The following is a 17109-nucleotide window of genomic DNA, read 5'->3' as shown; positions in this document are numbered from 1 at the left end:
TTAATTTTGCAATGAATGGAACTGTAGGCACCAATGGTCAAAACTCAGCACAATATGAGAGCGTTAAGGGAAATTTGGTTTCCAATATTAGAAACCTGCAAAGAACTAAGTTCGCGCATCTAGTACCGCTCAAATAATGCCAAAAATGCCTTAAAAAGAATATTTATTGTTAATGAAATATTACACACGACTCTATATACATGGTTAGCTCTCAAACAAACAATATGACACGAAATGGAGCGCAAATCCAATATATAATGGAGGTATATACCCAGAAACGGTGAACAAGGTGCGGTGCATGCAAACAATAATTTGTCGGGTGGGAAAGTCTGTTCAGATATGCAAATATTTCTGCAGGCATACAATATGATGTGAACAATTCCTGTTTTACATATACAAACGCTTTGTGTTGGTCTTGCTGATATAAACTTGGCAGTTATGCAGTTATGTTGTGCGCCTCAACTTGAGGTACTTAATTTTTTCTCGCTTCCCTTGCTTCGATTCGTTCTCTCCTGCGACAAGGACGTGCAACCTCGTGATGACAAAAAGCCGTATCACTTGGTTGGTGATTTCTACGCTATGCTGCGCACAGCCAACCATATGCAGCTCATCTATTGACAGGCAGGAAATAAGGCCCATGATGCTGTCAGCCTTGAACTTGTTAAAGCTGAAACAATGCGTGAAGGCATCTTCCATCGCAGCAACGAAGTCTGTTAGTGCCTGAGATGGGTAAAGTAGGCCACCTCTATCCATGTCGTTGGTAACGCACGACTCTTCCGCAAGCTAGCGCGAGTCTTTTGCTTGAAGCAACAGCTAGAGAACACTATTCGCACTTTGTTCCCATTAGCATTTTCCTGGTAACATTCCCGCTAACGTAGTAGGGTATGCGAGAGTCGCTATTTGATCCCACCATTTAACGATGATCTGGCATCGCATCACAATGCTTTACCATCTCGTGAACTTCATTTAGGCGGCCAACATCCAGGAGATCATCCAGCTTACTCTGCATACCGACCAAATTTTTCCAGTGGCGTGGGTCAAGAAGGTTACTCAGAACTAGTTCTGAGTAACCTGTTCTGTTTGTTTGTCATAAGAAGCTTCTTATGACAAACAAACAAAAGCGGGGAAGGCGAAGCTAACTTCACCACAGCCTTCACGACGCGCGCTTGGAGCCGGAGAGTTTGCTCAGACACATCACGCTAGGCATCTCGGAGACGACGAGCGCGCCACCTGTCGCTGTCATGAAAAAATGCCGCACCGCCACACGCGGCGCAGCCCAGCTACAGAGGCTAGAAGGTTTTCCTAGTGTCGTGAACGGCCGCCATTTCAATGGGCCCCTGTGAAACCAGTTTGGATGCACAGCGTAGGTGGCGCTGCAGCTACCAGGCGAGTGGCTTTGGCCGCGCCGTTCGCCCAGCCAGTTGGCAAGTGCGCGCGGGCTGGGACTTGTGCGTGATTCTCGTGCGACTCTCGATGCCTCGTTACGTTGAAAAAAAGTGACGTCTGTGCAGCACGTGTGATAATGCCGACAAAAAAAGGTCGCACGTGTTTCGTGCCGCTCTGCAAAGGTGGCTACAAGTCTTCGAAAGAAAAAGTGTCGTTGTTCCGCGCCCCGTCCGACCCTCATCGCTTGACACAATGGGCTCAAAACATAAAGCGAGATGACAAGGCTCTCGACGAAACCTGTGTCGTGTGCTCAAGACATTTCGACGAACGCTACGTTCAAAGGACGTTCAGGCACGTTATAAACGGGAAGGTCGTGGAAATTGATCGTGAGCGGCCAGCGCTCACCGATGATGCAGTTCCGACGATATTTCCTGATGCTCCCTCCTACATGACGAGGCCTGTTCCCCAGAAAAGGAAGGAAAGGAACCTAGCGGACAACTGTCTGCCACCATCAAAGCGCATGGCATCAGGTAACCGAATCAACAACGACCCTGCAGATGTCAGTGATGAAGGATGCACATTAGAACTGCCATCGCACGCACCGCATCCGTTTCGTGACATTGTCCCGCCGTCATCATCTTGTTGTAGAATTGTTTTGTTGAACGATCCTGCCGCTCTGTGCTTCGGGTGGCACATCAGTTTCGAACCAAGTGACGTACGCGTGATCAAGCATGTAACGTTTTCGGCTTGCGCCGAAGCAGCTGGGTACATCTGCACATTGTACTGCAGAAGCATCAAAGTTGAAGAATTTCATGTGCAGTGTCAAGAGGACGCCGTCGCAGCGTTGACGAAGGCAGATAAATTGCTCCTTTGTCCTGGCTGTGAGATTGAGCCTCTCTCACGTGGCCAACATACACAGTATGGAAAAGCATACTTCTCTAAAACCTGCACTGTGACGACGTCCGATGGCAATACTTGTCTACGGTGCAAATACTCAAGAAAGCTCATCTTGAACCAGTTCAGCAGGCAGCATAAGAAGCGACTAGCCACCTTGAAACAAGTAAATGCAAGGAAGCGAAAATCCCTCGACTTATTCCGGGCCAAAAAAAAACTGTCTAAGATGAACAAAACCGTCGAAGACCTCCGGGCACTCACGCAGTCCATCCCAACTACTGTGCTGGAGGAGAAAATCAGGGGCCTTCCTCCAAAGCAGCGCCTTGCTGTGAAGGCATGTTTCGAGGCAGCTTCCAGAAAATCGACCCGGGGCATGCGGTTCGATCAGCTGTGGGTGTTGGAATGTATCCTCATGCGGATGAGGAGCCCACAGCTGTATGAACACGTCAGGCGGCATGAGATTATGGCCTTGCCAAGCAAGTCATGCCTGGACAAGTATTTGCAGGGATTTAAGAGCACATTTGGGTTTAATGGCAGCGTATTCTCTGCGCTTGAAAAGAAGACAAATGAAATGGATGAAGTCAGTCGCCATGGGGGCCTTGTGTTCGACGAGATAAAGCTCTCCGAGAACATTAACGTGATGGGCTCTGGTGAACTTAGTGGTTTTGTTGATCTCGGCCCATTTAGCGACGAAAGCAGCAAGACCGTGCTGAGTGACCATGGCCTCGTGATAATGTTCCAGCCATTCCAAGGTGCGTAAGTCAATCAAGGTTGTGAAATTGTGTTTTTATTGTACAAAAGTTAGTACGTGTGCATGTTCAGTAGTTAAATGTTTCAGAACAAATATTTTTCACTCTGGTGCTTACACTGTTTTCCTCACAATACAATGTTCTGTATTTGCAGGAAAATGGACACAAATTCTTGGGGTATTTGCTGCCAAAGGCAATGTGAAAGCTCCTATGCTTTCTAAGATACTTCTTGAAGCCACGATACTTGCCGAGAAATCGGGTCTTTTCGTCGATTTTTGGACAAGTGATGGAGCTCCCTGGAACAGGTGCCTGTGGAAGCTCTTCGGCATCAAAGGTAGGTTGATTGTTGCATTAAAACTGCTTAAAAGGTTTTGTTCTATTTAGCTCATCACTTACTGACACTGTTTTCTCATCCGTGCAGCTTCTTCCAAGGAAATCAAGTGTAAAGTGCCCCACCCTGTAAACAAAGAAAGAAGTATCCACTTCATATCGGACTTCCCCCACCTGGTGAAGTGTGTGCGGAATGCTTTTGTTGGAAAAGGCATACAAATTCCAGGTGGACACGCTCATGCTTATGTAATAGAGGAAGCCTGGAAAATGGACAAAGAATCTGTGACATTGAAGGTGATGCCACACATCACGCAAGCACATGTTCATCCAAACGCATTTGAAAAAATGCGAGTAAACCTTGCATTTCAGCTCTTCAGTCAGGAAGTACTAAAGGGTATTTTCTTTTACCGGGACCATTTGCAAAGGGACCACGTAAGAAACATCGAACCGACAGAACGGTTCGTAAAACTAATGGAAAGATTAATTTTTATAATGTCGTCTAGAATCCCATCAAAAGGCCTTCGTGCTGATTCAAGAAGTGCACAGTTTTTGAGCGAGTTTATTGTTTTTCTAAAAGAATGGGAGGAATATGCTGCACAGCATGGTGGCGGCTTTTTAAGTGCAGGAACTGCCCTTGGGCTGCGTGTAACGCTGCAAAGCACACTGTCGCTAGTAAAATACTTGACCACGTCCCTACAATACAGGTACTTGTTGACCGCAAACCTAAGCCAAGACAGGATGGAGAATGTATTTGGGATTGTGCGCCAGTGCTTCGGTTGCAATGACCATCCAACTGTGGGGCAGTTTTTGATAATTGTCAACAACCTGGCTTTCTACAGCCTCGCAAAGCCTCCAAAAGGAGCAAACGTACCTGCAGAAGTAGTGACTGCCCTCTTGCAACCATCTGATGTCCCCAAAGAAAAAAATGCACGAGTAACTGAACTTGTCGACAATTTACTGGATGGCGGAAACTTGGCTTCTGCTGCAGAGCTGCTCGAGGAGCACAGCAGCCTCATCGATCATCAGGGCTGTGTAGACAAAAAAAGTGACAGCAGACTAATTTTTTGTGTAGCTGGGTATGTTGTAAGAAAAACCCTTAAAAGATTTCCTTGCCCTGAATGTGCAACTTGTTTCAGCACTTTGCCTTTGCAAGCCGAGTCAAACAACAATGCCTCGCTTACTCGAAATTTTGACCATGGAGGCTTAGTTTATCCATCAAGGCCAATTGAACAGCTCATAGCAAAGCTTGAGGACGCATTTACGGTGTTTTTCAGCCGCAATAAGCTACACGCAGATAGCATGATCAGCTTTCTGCATTTTCTTCAGGGATTTAAGCTTGAAGGTGTGGGCTGCGAGGAGCATGGACGTCGAGTTACGACAGAAGTGATCAAGTTTTACGCCTTGACTAGGATGCATTTCCTTGTAAAGTCGGTAAACAAAGAGCGCGGCGCGCAGCGAGAAAAGAAAAAGCTGCTGAAAATGAGGCGCTGTCAGTAGCCTCGCACAGGGCACTTCGCACAAGGAAAGGCATTAGTGCGTTGTTGCCATGGCACCTTGTGTAATAAAGACGTTCCACCCTGTAATTTTTCCCGCTTCCTTTTCTCGTTTTGGTATCCTGTACAATATGTGTTTTTACGCTTCCTTACGGCGCAGTAGGTCGGGCCCGACGTGACGCTTGCATTTGCTCCTGCCGCGGCACGCTGTCGGTGTTGCAGCAAGTCCGTGCCGAATCTAAATGACAGGATAACGTATGCCAGAGTTTGCAGTGTCTTTAACACTTTAACGCCTTGTCAAAGCAGTGACAGCAGCCCACACACGATCAACCGACTGAACCGGAGAGCAGTACCCCCATAGGGGATTTTGCGCCCGCCCGCGCGCCAGCGGGCGGTAGCGCCATCTGCCTTGAGCATAGCAAGTTATTTCAGCTGCGCCGGCTCGGTCACGACACTAGGAAAACCTTCTAGCCTCTGTAGCCCAGCCGATGCTGACACCTCCCCCTCTAGCCACCATAATGCGGATAAACGCAGTTGGGGCGGAGCCATAAAGGGGAGCGTCTTGCATGGTGCATCTACCTGTCGGCGTAAAGCTCAAACTGACAAAATCAGCTAATATTGCTGTAACCAAGTCTATTCTATATACTTCGCTGCTGGTGTAAATTTTCGGCACTGGCGTAATTGTGTTGCTGCAAAAGTTTATACTCGCAGCAATGTAAAATACACTTGGTTACTGCTATATTAGCTGTTTTTCTCTGTTTGAGCTTTGCGCCACCAGGTGGCAACACCATGCAGGCCGCTCTAGTTCATAGCTCCGCCCCAGCCTGCGTTTACCCGATTACCGGTAACTGCTTTTAATAAGAATAGTTTTATGTGCTTTACTTCATATGCTTGAATATTGCCTGTACGGTACATCAAATATAGTAATGGTGAGAGAATTAAAAGAACCTTAAAACTAAAAAAAAAACAAGCTCGTGAATGATCGTAAAGAATACTCAGGTAACGGAATCTGTGTAACAAGTGAGTAGCACTGTAATGCAGAGTACGATGAGACTGAGTAACGCTATGGGCGTCTTGCGCTGGAGTTTGAGGTATAGTAGCGGCGCCTGGTGGCGGCGCGGGAAACGACATCTGGGTCGTACCAGCTTGGGTCGTATTGAGCCCTGGCTGTGGTGAAGCACGTTTCTAGGCCGAGTTTTGCGTCGATTCGCACTTTTTTCTGCCCTGTTGCGAGTGCGAAAAGGCTCGTCACTTCTCGCAGACCATGCCGACCACGCTGCGAGCTCGCCACAGCCTATAGTTTACCGAAAACGGGCTCTCTGTGTGCCGTGGGACGTAATGCTGGGAGCAGACGGAATCGGTGACGCCGATCCGGAGAGACTTAGCCCAGCCTCGAGAAGGCGTCACCGTCATTACTTCTGCGTCGTGGGCTGCCATGAACAAGAAGGCCTGAATACCAACATCAGATTCTACCGTTTTCCTTCAAGGCCTCACGAAGTGGTGCGTCGGGTGCGCTGCATAGCTGCAGTTCGCCGAGCTGAGTAAGCGAAACTTCGCGCCATCGCCTGTCTTGAAGCTTGCTTGATTATCTGCGTTCTAAATTTCGGTCTTTTGCACCTACAGTCCCGACAGCAGACCGACATAGCAGCAGGTATGGCTGGTAATTCACGATTCGAGACCCGGCCACAGCGACAATTAACAATTCGACCGATGCGAAGTGGTTAAGTGACCGTTTGTGTAAATGACCACAAATGGCCGGGCTGATTCGGTGACAGTTCACTGCCCCACTACGAGCAGCACAGGTTAAAGTTAAATGTGCTCATACTTGACCTCATCAAGTCAGCATGTTGAGGCAGCGCAGCAAGGTAGTATTGATTACAGCAGATTAAGCGAGCAGCGCACGAGCTCGCGCTGCAGCGCGATTCGCACGTACGTGCGAGCTCATATGCATTGCATCAGTTATTAGCAGTTACTAAAAGGGACAGATGGCCGCTACGACAACGCAGGCATAACTACTTATTTAGCGGCATGCAGTCAACAAAGATTGCAGGAGGCCCGCCGTTTCGCGGCATGTCGAAAGACCGCTGCCTTCGCGGCGCGTACGATCGTGTACTCGAGCAGTTCCGTACACATGATGTCTGCTTATCGCTGCTAAGGATTCATTTATATCAAGCATTTCCTCGCGTTTGTGCGTCTGAATCTAGCAGCGTGCAAACCTAACCTCAAGTTCCACTTCGTACGCGACTCGCTTCACTTGCGATTGACAGCGCGCTAAATCTTCGCCGCTTAATTCTTGAACGGCATACAGGTATTCCGCACTGCATAATTTCTTGCCCTTACGCAGCGTGCCACCCCTGAAAAAATCTTCGGCACCGGATATTCGCTGCAGGCCGTGATACAACACAACCGAAAGTGGCGGGTCCATATTGTAAACGTGCTTTCCGAAGCAGACGACCGAGCTTGGTACGACCCATTTTAGGACAGAGGGCGCTTTTTAGCACCTTTTTCGCAGCGCCCCCTGGGCAATGCAAGAGCCCCATACATAACTAAAATAATCATAGTACTCTAGTACACGAGAACTGAATGTGCAAGCCTTATTATTACAAAATTGTATAAACCTGCAAATTTCCTGGCCACGGCGGCCGCATTTCGATGGTGGCTAAATGCAAAAACACCCGTGTACTTAGATTTACGTGCACGTTAAAGAACCCCTGGTGGTCCAAATTACCGGAGATACCAACTACGGCGTGCCTCATAATCAGTTAGTGGTTTTGGCACGTAAAATCCCATAACTGAATGTTTTGAACCTGGAAATAACTGGAATGTACAGGAAGCAGCGCTTCGGTAACCAAGTGAGCAATGGTCATAATACGAATCAATTTATATAAACAGCATTGTACAACAAGTACATATATAACCACTCTCACAAAAACAAGCATAAGGTCGCAATGAATCATTTGCAAACACATGAATACATTAGTACACCTTGCACACACCTCCAGTCTCCTAAAGTAAATAAAAGAAATTGACTCGCGATCCCAGCCCTGCGAATGTCGACGCCCAGCGAAGCTGTTTAACACTACAACTGCTGTGGGGGTATGCAGTGCTTTACTGCTTTAGAGTGATGGTAATTTTGACAGCAAGCCGCCGCCCGTAACGGTGCTGCAACAACACTGAAATCAGGTGCTAGGCTGGTTATTTCATATACGCAAGGCCATAGACGTCACTTCCCACGTCGCAAGCTGCCATCGCCGAGGGGCAGTTTGCGCAGCAGTAATCGCTATCAGGAAACGTATGCGGGGAGCGCTACGTGCTTCGCATTGTTACCAGGCGCACCTTATTAATTATATCGGTCGGATGCTTGTTTTGAGCTTGTTCTCTATTAAAAGGTACGCTGTTCTATATATTAATTAGGTCGGTCGGATGCTTGTTTTGAGCTTGTTCTTTATTGAAAGGTACGCTGTTCTATATGTTGCATCCGTGCTTCCAAAGAATGTATGCACTGTGTACTTCACTTTGCTGAAGCCTCTGTCTTACGGGGGTACGAGCCATCGCTTCTGGCCCTGCACCGCCACCACGATCGGCCCACATTTTCGGTAACGGACAGGGACACAAAAAATGCCGACCAAGTAGGGGCTAACAGCTTCGCTGTAAAATGCACTCTGAATGACAAAAACCTTTCGTACATGTAACCCTGAGCCAATGCTTTAACAGTTCACTTTCACATTCAAAAATATTTGGCATAGAGTCCAGGCAGAGTGCCATTGATGAACAGCTTGGGAGAACACCGCTTTGTACTCTACAGTTCCACTGGCAATGTCACTGCCGTACATGCTGGTACTTAAGATGTTTTCAGCGTAGACACACTTGCTGGCCTGGACAGGTATGCCCAGATATTTGCACTGGTGCCAGTGGCGTAGCTAGGTCGTCTGGCACCCGGGGCCCATAGGTCTTCTGTCACCCCCCCCCCCCACCCTGGATGTAGTCGAGGGAGGCGAGGATATCGACAATTTCCGGGTTTCAGCACCAGTACAGCCGCCTTGGACACCGCGCACGTCCCCCGGGTCCCCCTCTCCTTCGCTTTCTTTCCCAGAGGTCGCGAATGCAGCAGGTATTGGCGGCGAGGGGTTACGGAGTCGCCATCTATCGGAAGCGCCTCGCTGGCCTAGTATGAGGGATCACGCGGCGCGCTCCTCAGGTTTTGCTGTCAGCGCTCACTGAAAACACCACCCGGGTGCTCTCCTGGAAATTTCTGTAAGTACTTTCGAAACGAGAGAAGTTTTTTACTGTCTAAATAATAATCTTCGGCAAACTGAAAGCACAGAATCGTTTACAGATGCTATCTCTTTACCAAATACGTACGGTGAACGCCACCGTGCGTGGTCGCCGCGATTTAGTCTCCCGAACCGGCTTCTTGCGTGAATGGTAGGCAAACGCCGAGACCAAACTATATGAAATATGTTCTTATAGTGTTTGTATATCTAAGTGGAGCGTAATAGAATGAAGACTCAATGCAGCGATCGCACAGCTTCGCAGCGACCGACTGCGCGTCTGCATGCTTGTCCGCGCACTGTTTCGCTTTCTCCACGTGCGCGTTTTCGCACCGTGCCATTAGCTTTAGGCTGCAAAAGCTGAGCATTAGACAGTATACAAGCAACCAATGTTGCGTGGGCGCTATCAGAGCTGTTCAAAATTAATTTCATTGTAAAGACTTCCACGCCTACGGGGACTGATGTGCCGGACGTCGCGACGATTCAATCTTCTTTTTTTTTCTAAATTCTTGGACGTTTCAATATTATTTATCCAGTTGCGTCGCACTATATGTTTATCGGTCTTCTCAGCGTGCGATTTCCCGCTGCTTCTTTTTATGTAATCCAGTGTATTAACTCATAACACAAACATTACCATATGCGATGCGTTTTTTGTGTGTGTGTGCTTACCGCTCCCTATCCACTCCAGTGAACTTGCCAGTATCTATAGCATCGACAAGTTGACAGACCAAACCGTCATGACAGTCGGGCAGCGGACTCGGGCGAGCGTCCCAGTGCGCGTTTTTCGAACATTGCAGACCAGGCGCCGAAGCAGAAATCTTCCTCGCCATAGAGTTTCCTACAAAATATTAGAGGGAACTCTGGCGCTAGTGTCTACGTGAGCTACAATGAGAGCGGTTGTCCTAGCATGGGAATTATGGGAAGTACATGGATTTGCCTAAACTTCGTCTTTTTGGCTTCAAACAGCTTTGTGACTATGTAAACTCGTCATTTTCAACAGTTTATTGCGTAATAAATAATTAAATAAACATCATTAAAATTGCCCGACGGCAGGATTCGAACACAGGGACACTAGTACAGAAGCTTGATATTGAAACCATTAAGCCACGGGTGCATGTATCGACTGTAGGCGAGTCGGGGTCAGGCAATGAACAACTTTATTGCAAGAATGAACGGGATATATATACAAAGTCGTGCCGCAGTGGGTCATGCGCAGTGCATACATATAAGCGTGACGTAGCACCTATTCAGCCTTGCTACATCTTCCCTTTTACAGGGGAACTTAAGACGTGGTTACCGTGTCTCTTGTTGAGGGTACCGACAGGACTCGCGTCGAAGTCTTGTGCTTCGACGTAGTTCTTGCGGGGGCTCTGTGGAAGATTCGTCTTCGGGCAGGAGGCTCGCTTCCGGCTGTGGATCTACCAGGCGGAGGTGCTCTCGTGTGCGCCGAAGTTCCCGGCTGTCTTCAGTCTTGACTATCGTTGAGCGGTGTTCATCGGCTGGTCGGAGAAAGATGGCGGGAGACCAGGTCCGCTGGTTGGTATCGTACACTGTGACCTGCTGACCTGGCATCACAGGCGGCAAGTTCCTGCTGCCACGGTTGTAGTAGGTCCTCTGTCGTTGGCGTATTTCTTGAAGGCGGCCCTGGACCACGTCCGGGGGAATTGTCCGTGGTTCCAAAGGGCTGGTAGGGACTGGTAGAAGCGTCCTAGTCTGACGTCCCATCAGCCTCTGCACGGGGGACTGGAGGACATCATCCCGTGGGGTATTGCGCCATTCAAGCAATGCCATTTGAAACACAGGCATTTTAAAGGCACACTTTTTTTAACAGCTTTTTTGCTTCCTGAACCGCTCTCTCAGTCGTGCCATTGGAACGCGGATGATAGGGGCTTGAGGTGATGTGATCAATAGCCAAGGTGTTGAGAAAGTCCTTAAACTCACTGCTGTTAAAAGGTGGACCATTGTCAGTGCACAACTTCCTGGGCAAGCCATGGACTGAGAAAATTTGAGAACACCACGTGTTAAGAGAGCTTGCCGTTGTACGAAACTCGAATTTCAAAGAAGAAGGAGTAGAAGTCGACAATAAGGGCGAACTCGTGGCCTTCAAAGAAGAACAAGTCCATGCCGACAACTTGGCATGGTAGTGAGGGCACATCATGACTCAGGGGTGGCATTTTAGGCTGTCGAGGCTAATGCTTTTGGCACACTTTACAGGCTTTACAGAACTGCTCAATGTTGCTGGAAATATTGGGCCAGAACATCACGTTCCTTGCTCTCGCCTTCATCTTATCCACTCCCACGTGTGCCGCGTGAAGAAGACTCATCATTTCCCATATCTTTGATTGTGGTACAATTACCTTGTTGCTTCGAAACACGAGGCCGTCCTGTGCATGTATCTCATCCCGGTACGCCCAGTACGACCTAAGTGGCTCCGGGACTTCTTGCTTGTGAAGAGGCCACGTTGTATTCGCGTACTCCCGCAGCTTTACGAGGGTGTCGTCATCATTGGTTGCTGCTAGTAAATCTTGCAGGGAGCGTTGAGAGGCTGAAACACATTCAAGAACATTTACTTGAAACTGCTCGTTTTCGTCCAAGAATCTTTTACTAGGAAACCTTGATAAGGCGTCAGCGAGGAACAGCTCTTTGCCAGGCTTGTACGTCACAATGATAGGATAACGCTGAAGAGTTAGGCGCATGCGTTGCAGACGTAGCGGGCACTGGTATAGCGGCTTACTGAATATCGCCACTAAGGGGCGGTGGTCAGTTTCAACTATTACAGCATGCTGTCCAAATATGTAGTCATGAAATTTGGTGCATCCATGAACAATAGCTAAAGTTTCTTTTTCGATTTGAGCGTATCTTGTCTGTGCCTCTGTGAGTGTCCGTGAGGAAAAAGCAACAGGCTGCGCATCCTGTATCAGCACAGCGCCTACCCCCAGCTGGCTTGCATCAACTGATAGTGTCACGGGTTTGCTTGGATCAAAATAGCTGAGCACAGGTGCTTGAATAGGAGCCTCACGCAGTCTCAGAAAGCTTTCTTGCTGTTTTTCCGTCCAAACCCATGCAGTGTCTTTTCGCAACAAAGTTCGTAGTGGTGCTGTTACTACAGACATGTTTGGGACAAAGCGCTGTACAAAATTCATAGTGCCCAAAAACACTTGAAGTTCCTTACAGTTTCTTGGTGTCGGCATTTCTAGAATGTCTTGAACACGTTGGGCGTCCACACTCAGGCCTTCGGCGCTGAGCACGTGTCCCAAGTAGCGCACCTCTCGCTGCAAAAAGAAGCATTTCTTCAAGTTTAGTCGAAGATTCTGTTCTCGGCAGCGCGTTAGAAGAAGTTGTAGATTGTGGTCGTGCTCTTGCTTAGTCTTGCCCCAAAGAAGAATGTCATCCATTACTACTGCGACATTTGGCAGACCTTCTAGGACGCGGTGCATCGCTGCCTGAAATATCTCCGGAGCAGAGGCAATGCCAAAAGGCATGTGCAAGAACCTGTAGCGTCCGTACGGTGTACTCATTGTACAAAGTTTCGAACTTGCGTCGTCTAGCTTTATCTGCCAATACCCCGATGCTGCGTCTAAGGTTGAAAAAACGTTGGCGCCCGCAAGCTTTGGCACAACGTCTTCGAGAGTAGGCATAGGATAGTTTTCCCGCAACAACGCCTTGTTCAGCGCTATGGGGTCTAGGCAGATCCGCACTTTATCTTTCTTAATGACTGTGACCATGTAACTCGACCATTCTGTCGGGCCCTTTACCTTTGCTATCACGCCTTGTTCTTCCATGCGCAGAAGCTCTTCCTTGACTTTGTCTTGAAGGGCCACTGGAACTCTCCTGGCTGGCACGACGACTCCTACGGCTCCTGGCTTTAGCTGCATTGTGTACTCCTCGCCTTTCAGCTGTCCCAGTCCACTGAAAACGTCTGTGAAAGGTTGTGCTGCCGGGTATAACTCTTCGACGTGAACGTTTTGCACGCGACAAAGAAACCCGAGGCGTTCCGCCACTGATCCACTCAGCGTCACGGGCACATTTTGTTCGACCACGAAAAACGACTCTTCGTGCACTCTGCTGTTAGCTGACAGTCGCAGCCGAATTTTTCCTCTCGCTGTAGTCTTATGACCGAAAAAAGTGGTCAATGTGGCGTGGCAGGTTTGCTGTGGCTTGCTCGGCAGCAGTTTGACATCCTTGTTTGAAATGACGCAGCAGTTAGCACCTGTGTCTAGCTTGCACGTAAACTTACGGCCTTCAATGTCAACTGCTGCACTCCAATGATCTGCCGCTTCGACTGCACTGACAGTCAGGGCTTGCAAAAAGAAATCGTCGTCTTCCGCTTGTACCTCGCGTAGCACGTTTTTAGCGCCTCTGGTTTGTCGTCGCACTGAGGATCTACATGCTTGGGCGAAATGATTACGCCCACCAAACTTCTTGCATGTTTTCCCTTCAGCCGGGCATATTTCGCCACGGTGAGCGGTATAGCCACAATGACCATACGGTTTCCTTTCTTTGGTGACTGCTTGAATTACTGTGGCACGTGCTGCTTCTGCGCCTTCACCGATTTCTTTAAATTGCTCCTTTCCCAGTTCCTGGGCTCGGCAAATTTCAATGGTCTTACTGTATGACGGGTTCTCGGAAATAAGCCTTTCCTGCAAGCTTTTGTTTCGCAGTCCCAGAATGATTCGGCTGCGGAGCAAACGGTCTTCTAGGTCCCCGAACTCGCAGTTTTTTGCTGAAAGCCTGAGGTCGGTTAGCCAATCATTGAAGCACTCCCCTTGCTTTTGGTCTCTTGATCCGAAACGAAATTCATTAAACGTCAAATTCGTCACTGGTTTGTAGAATTCTTCAAATTTCTGAAGCAAAATGTCTACGTTGTTCTTATCCGCTTCATTTTCGAATTTGAAGGCGTAAGCTTTTCTGCCCTCCTCTCCAACTGTTACAAGTAACGTTGCTGCTTGGACTTCTTTGGGCTGCTTACTTAACTGGGTAGCCGTGGAGAACAATGTGAACTCACATTTCCAAGTTTTCCATCCAAGCCATGCGTCTGCTGACGGGTCCAGTGGTTTCGGCGGGGGAAGCAGCGTTGACGGGGCCGACATAGCGATAGTGAACCGCTGCCACCATGTAGGCGAGTCGGGGTCAGGCAATGAACAACTTTATTGCAAGAATGAACGGGATATATATACAAAGTCGTGCCGCAGAGGGTCATGCGCAGTGCATACATATAAGCGTGACGTAGCACCTATTCAGCCTTGCTACCGACAAGCGAATGAAACGCACTTATGAACTTATCGCGGGCATGCCAGTGCTTTGAGACGCTTGGCGCGTTTCGATTTGGGCACATAGACAAGCTCAATCGTAACAATTAATAGCAATTGTACGCGTTCCCGGCGTCTTCTGCACTTCGAAGAATATAGATTGTGCTGAAATATACGACAATAAGATTTATACAGCGTAATATACAAAGCCATAAGAACGTCTGAATCCATAAGCACGAAGATCAGACAAATCCATGTACTTCCCATCATTCCCATGGTAGGACAACGACTGCAGCGCCAGAGTTCCCTCTAGTAATTCTGTAGGAAACTCTATGTTCCTCGCGTCTGTGCTTGCTGCATAGCCGAGTTGTAGCCGATGACTGTTTGCCGGTTCTATGTTTCGCGAGCCAAGCTTCACGCAGCTTCTTGTCCTGCGGCTACGTGTGAATAAGGCTGACACCGGGCTCCGTTGCGTACGTCCGGCACAGCGGCACCGAGCAGTAGCCTACCATGTTGCTCACCTTCGAAGGCAGCCACTACCTATTCTCGTGCTTTCAATCGTTGAAAAGGAGACACACGAAGCAGTAAAATCCCGCCAATAAATGAGGACCGCAGCGTACGAGGGAACTTAAACTTTCCTTTTCAGCTCGCTTCGGCGCTCCCGAAGCAGCCGACGCGGCCGCTATGTCCACGTGATCCCTAATAGCACGTCGCGCCGACGGTGGCGCCAGCTTTTCCAGTGGTAGAGCTCGAGGCCAATACACGCTGTTTTTTTCTGCGCCAAATAACACAGTGTGCTGCACTGATAACTTGTGATAAGCGCATGTGCACATCTTCTGTCAGACTGTAACGCTTGGCAACCAATACAAACGCGGCGTCGTGGCAAATACGGCTCACGTCACAAGTAAAAAAAATGATAAAGTTTTAATTACTAATTTTAGCGGCAACATTGCATTTGGAAAATTGACGGCCGACATTCCTATCACGCCCAACAACAACTTCACAAAAATCATCGTAGGTGCTATGGCCCGCAGTATTTTGGCTGTGGGCAGCCCTGAATGAAAACGAAAATTAAATTGTGTCTCAGTGACGCTGATCTCCCCACTATATTAGAGAAACGGAAAACGCCACCTGCCTCCCTGCTGCGCGGGCACCAATGTCATGACAATTACGACTTCTCTTTATTGTGATCAATAAAGCCTTGTTTTTATTTGCTTCTATACGGACAAACGTGATTATTCTAGCTGCGGTACCACCAAAGGATTGGGAACAGAATAGAGCACGCTTCGCGTCGATTCTTGGCGTCACCACAAAAAAAAAGGACCTCGATGAAGCCCGTGCCAGTGAAACCTGTTGGTCTGCACTCGCAATGGAGAGGGTTGAGTGATCAACCTCACTGGCCCACTATTTCATATTTGTTTCGCTACTGCCATACTAGGCGCCGCCCGCAGTGCCAAAGTACTGTAGGTTGTAGCAGCCAAAACAATTTTGTTTAAGAAGTTTTTGTTGAGTTAATATTATGACTTTGAATTCTCAATTCTGGAATTGAAGTGCTTCCTCTATAAGTACTAATTAAGAGATTATTAAGGATATGGTTATTACATACCTGCCATATTTTTCGCGCTACCGAGTTCCTAGTAATCACAGACACATAACTTCATAGAATATCCGGAAACATCCTTACGAAATTCACGTTTTTCTTTAATTCTGTGCAGCTGACACAAACATTGTACTTATGACATGAAGTCACACAATAACAACAGTTTTCCGAAACTTTCGAGGGTAAGAAGGAAAGCGTGAAACATAACGGCAGGTTACGGAGCGGCTTCTCGGAGCGAGCGGGAGAGGGGAAGTAAAAGCTAGCTGAACATCGCGGCGCCTGCGACTATATACAGCCTGTCGAGTCATACGCTGCCAAACTCTTCGGACGCACCGAGTCTGAAGACGATCCAGAGAATCTAATTTGCGACTTTTGACGGCCGCACTTATGCAACGTCGCTCTCAACGAACGCTTCGCCGTAAACGCGAGCGCCGGGCGCGCTCATTGAACGCACTCTACTGCTGTCTGTTCGCCTTCGCTGCGCGTTCGGAACGGAAGAGGGACCCAAGAGCCTCAACGCCTTACTGTATATTTAGCGACTCCTGCTCCCAGTACGAACGCATGGCACACCCCACATGAAACATTCCGCTAAGGCGAATAGTTTAGCGACCATTTTGGGAATTAAATTTTTTAGCCCGCACATTCGTGCAATTATTTCATGGGGTGTTGATAGAGCTGCAGCCGACAATTCTGCGGCGCAACGCGTCGGGTACATGAGCTCGGGCTACTGGATACCGGAGCATTCTTTGCCATTTGCGCCAAGTCAAGCCGGCGGAAAAAGGGGTGTCTTCAGGCCGATGACACCCCCCCCCCCCCTCCCACTAGCCCCTTGCACCCGGGGCCCACGGCCCCCCGGCCCCCCCTGTTGCTACGCCACTGCTGGTGCTCCATTTCGTCGAAGTGGACACGACATTTTGCACTACGCTGATAGTTGAACTGTTTTGAATGCAGATGCAGTGGCTTCGCCAGGACGACTTGCCCACATACCATCTATGGCACATGCATGCGCTCACTCTTAATTCACTTCGTAGCATTGAACATTTAGTGTTCCCACTTGGTGTGCTTGCCAGATAAGTGGGCAGGCCTCAAACTCAAATTTTTGCAGTTTCTAACGAAACACATATCAGTACACTTAAG

General features: G+C 48.5%; 1 protein-coding gene across 1 annotated transcript; it reads right to left on the bottom strand.

The window, feature by feature from the left end:
* Positions 1 to 10416: 10416 nt before the first annotated feature.
* On the bottom strand, positions 10417 to 12998 carry LOC139047095 (uncharacterized). Its single transcript, XM_070521057.1, has 4 exons — positions 12879 to 12998; positions 12296 to 12395; positions 11481 to 11668; positions 10417 to 10866 (listed from the first exon to the last, which is right to left on the bottom strand). The coding sequence occupies exons 1-4, from the start codon at positions 12996 to 12998 to the stop codon at positions 10417 to 10419; spliced, it is 858 nt and encodes a 285-aa protein (XP_070377158.1).
* Between the last annotated feature and the right edge of the window lie 4111 nt (positions 12999 to 17109).

Source organism: Dermacentor albipictus, chromosome 6 (genome assembly GCF_038994185.2).
Source record: "Dermacentor albipictus isolate Rhodes 1998 colony chromosome 6, USDA_Dalb.pri_finalv2, whole genome shotgun sequence".
NCBI lineage: Eukaryota > Metazoa > Arthropoda > Arachnida > Ixodida > Ixodidae > Dermacentor > Dermacentor albipictus.
This window is presented reverse-complemented; position numbering and strand designations above follow the sequence as displayed.

Excerpts from the sequence above, each read along its gene's own strand:
- LOC139047095 (XM_070521057.1), bottom strand. The coding sequence starts at position 12,998 with ATGCAGCTAAAGCCAGGAGCCGTAGGAGTCGTCGTGCCAGCCAGGAGA. Across the intron at positions 12,396-12,878 it reads AACAAGGCGTGATAGCAAAG|CGAGAGGTGCGCTACTTGGG; the intron begins GTAAAGGGCCCG and ends TTCTTTTTGCAG. Across the intron at positions 10,867-11,480 it reads TCGTGTTTCGAAGCAACAAG|TCCCCCGTGCAGAGGCTGAT; the intron begins GTAATTGTACCA and ends GATGTCCTCCAG.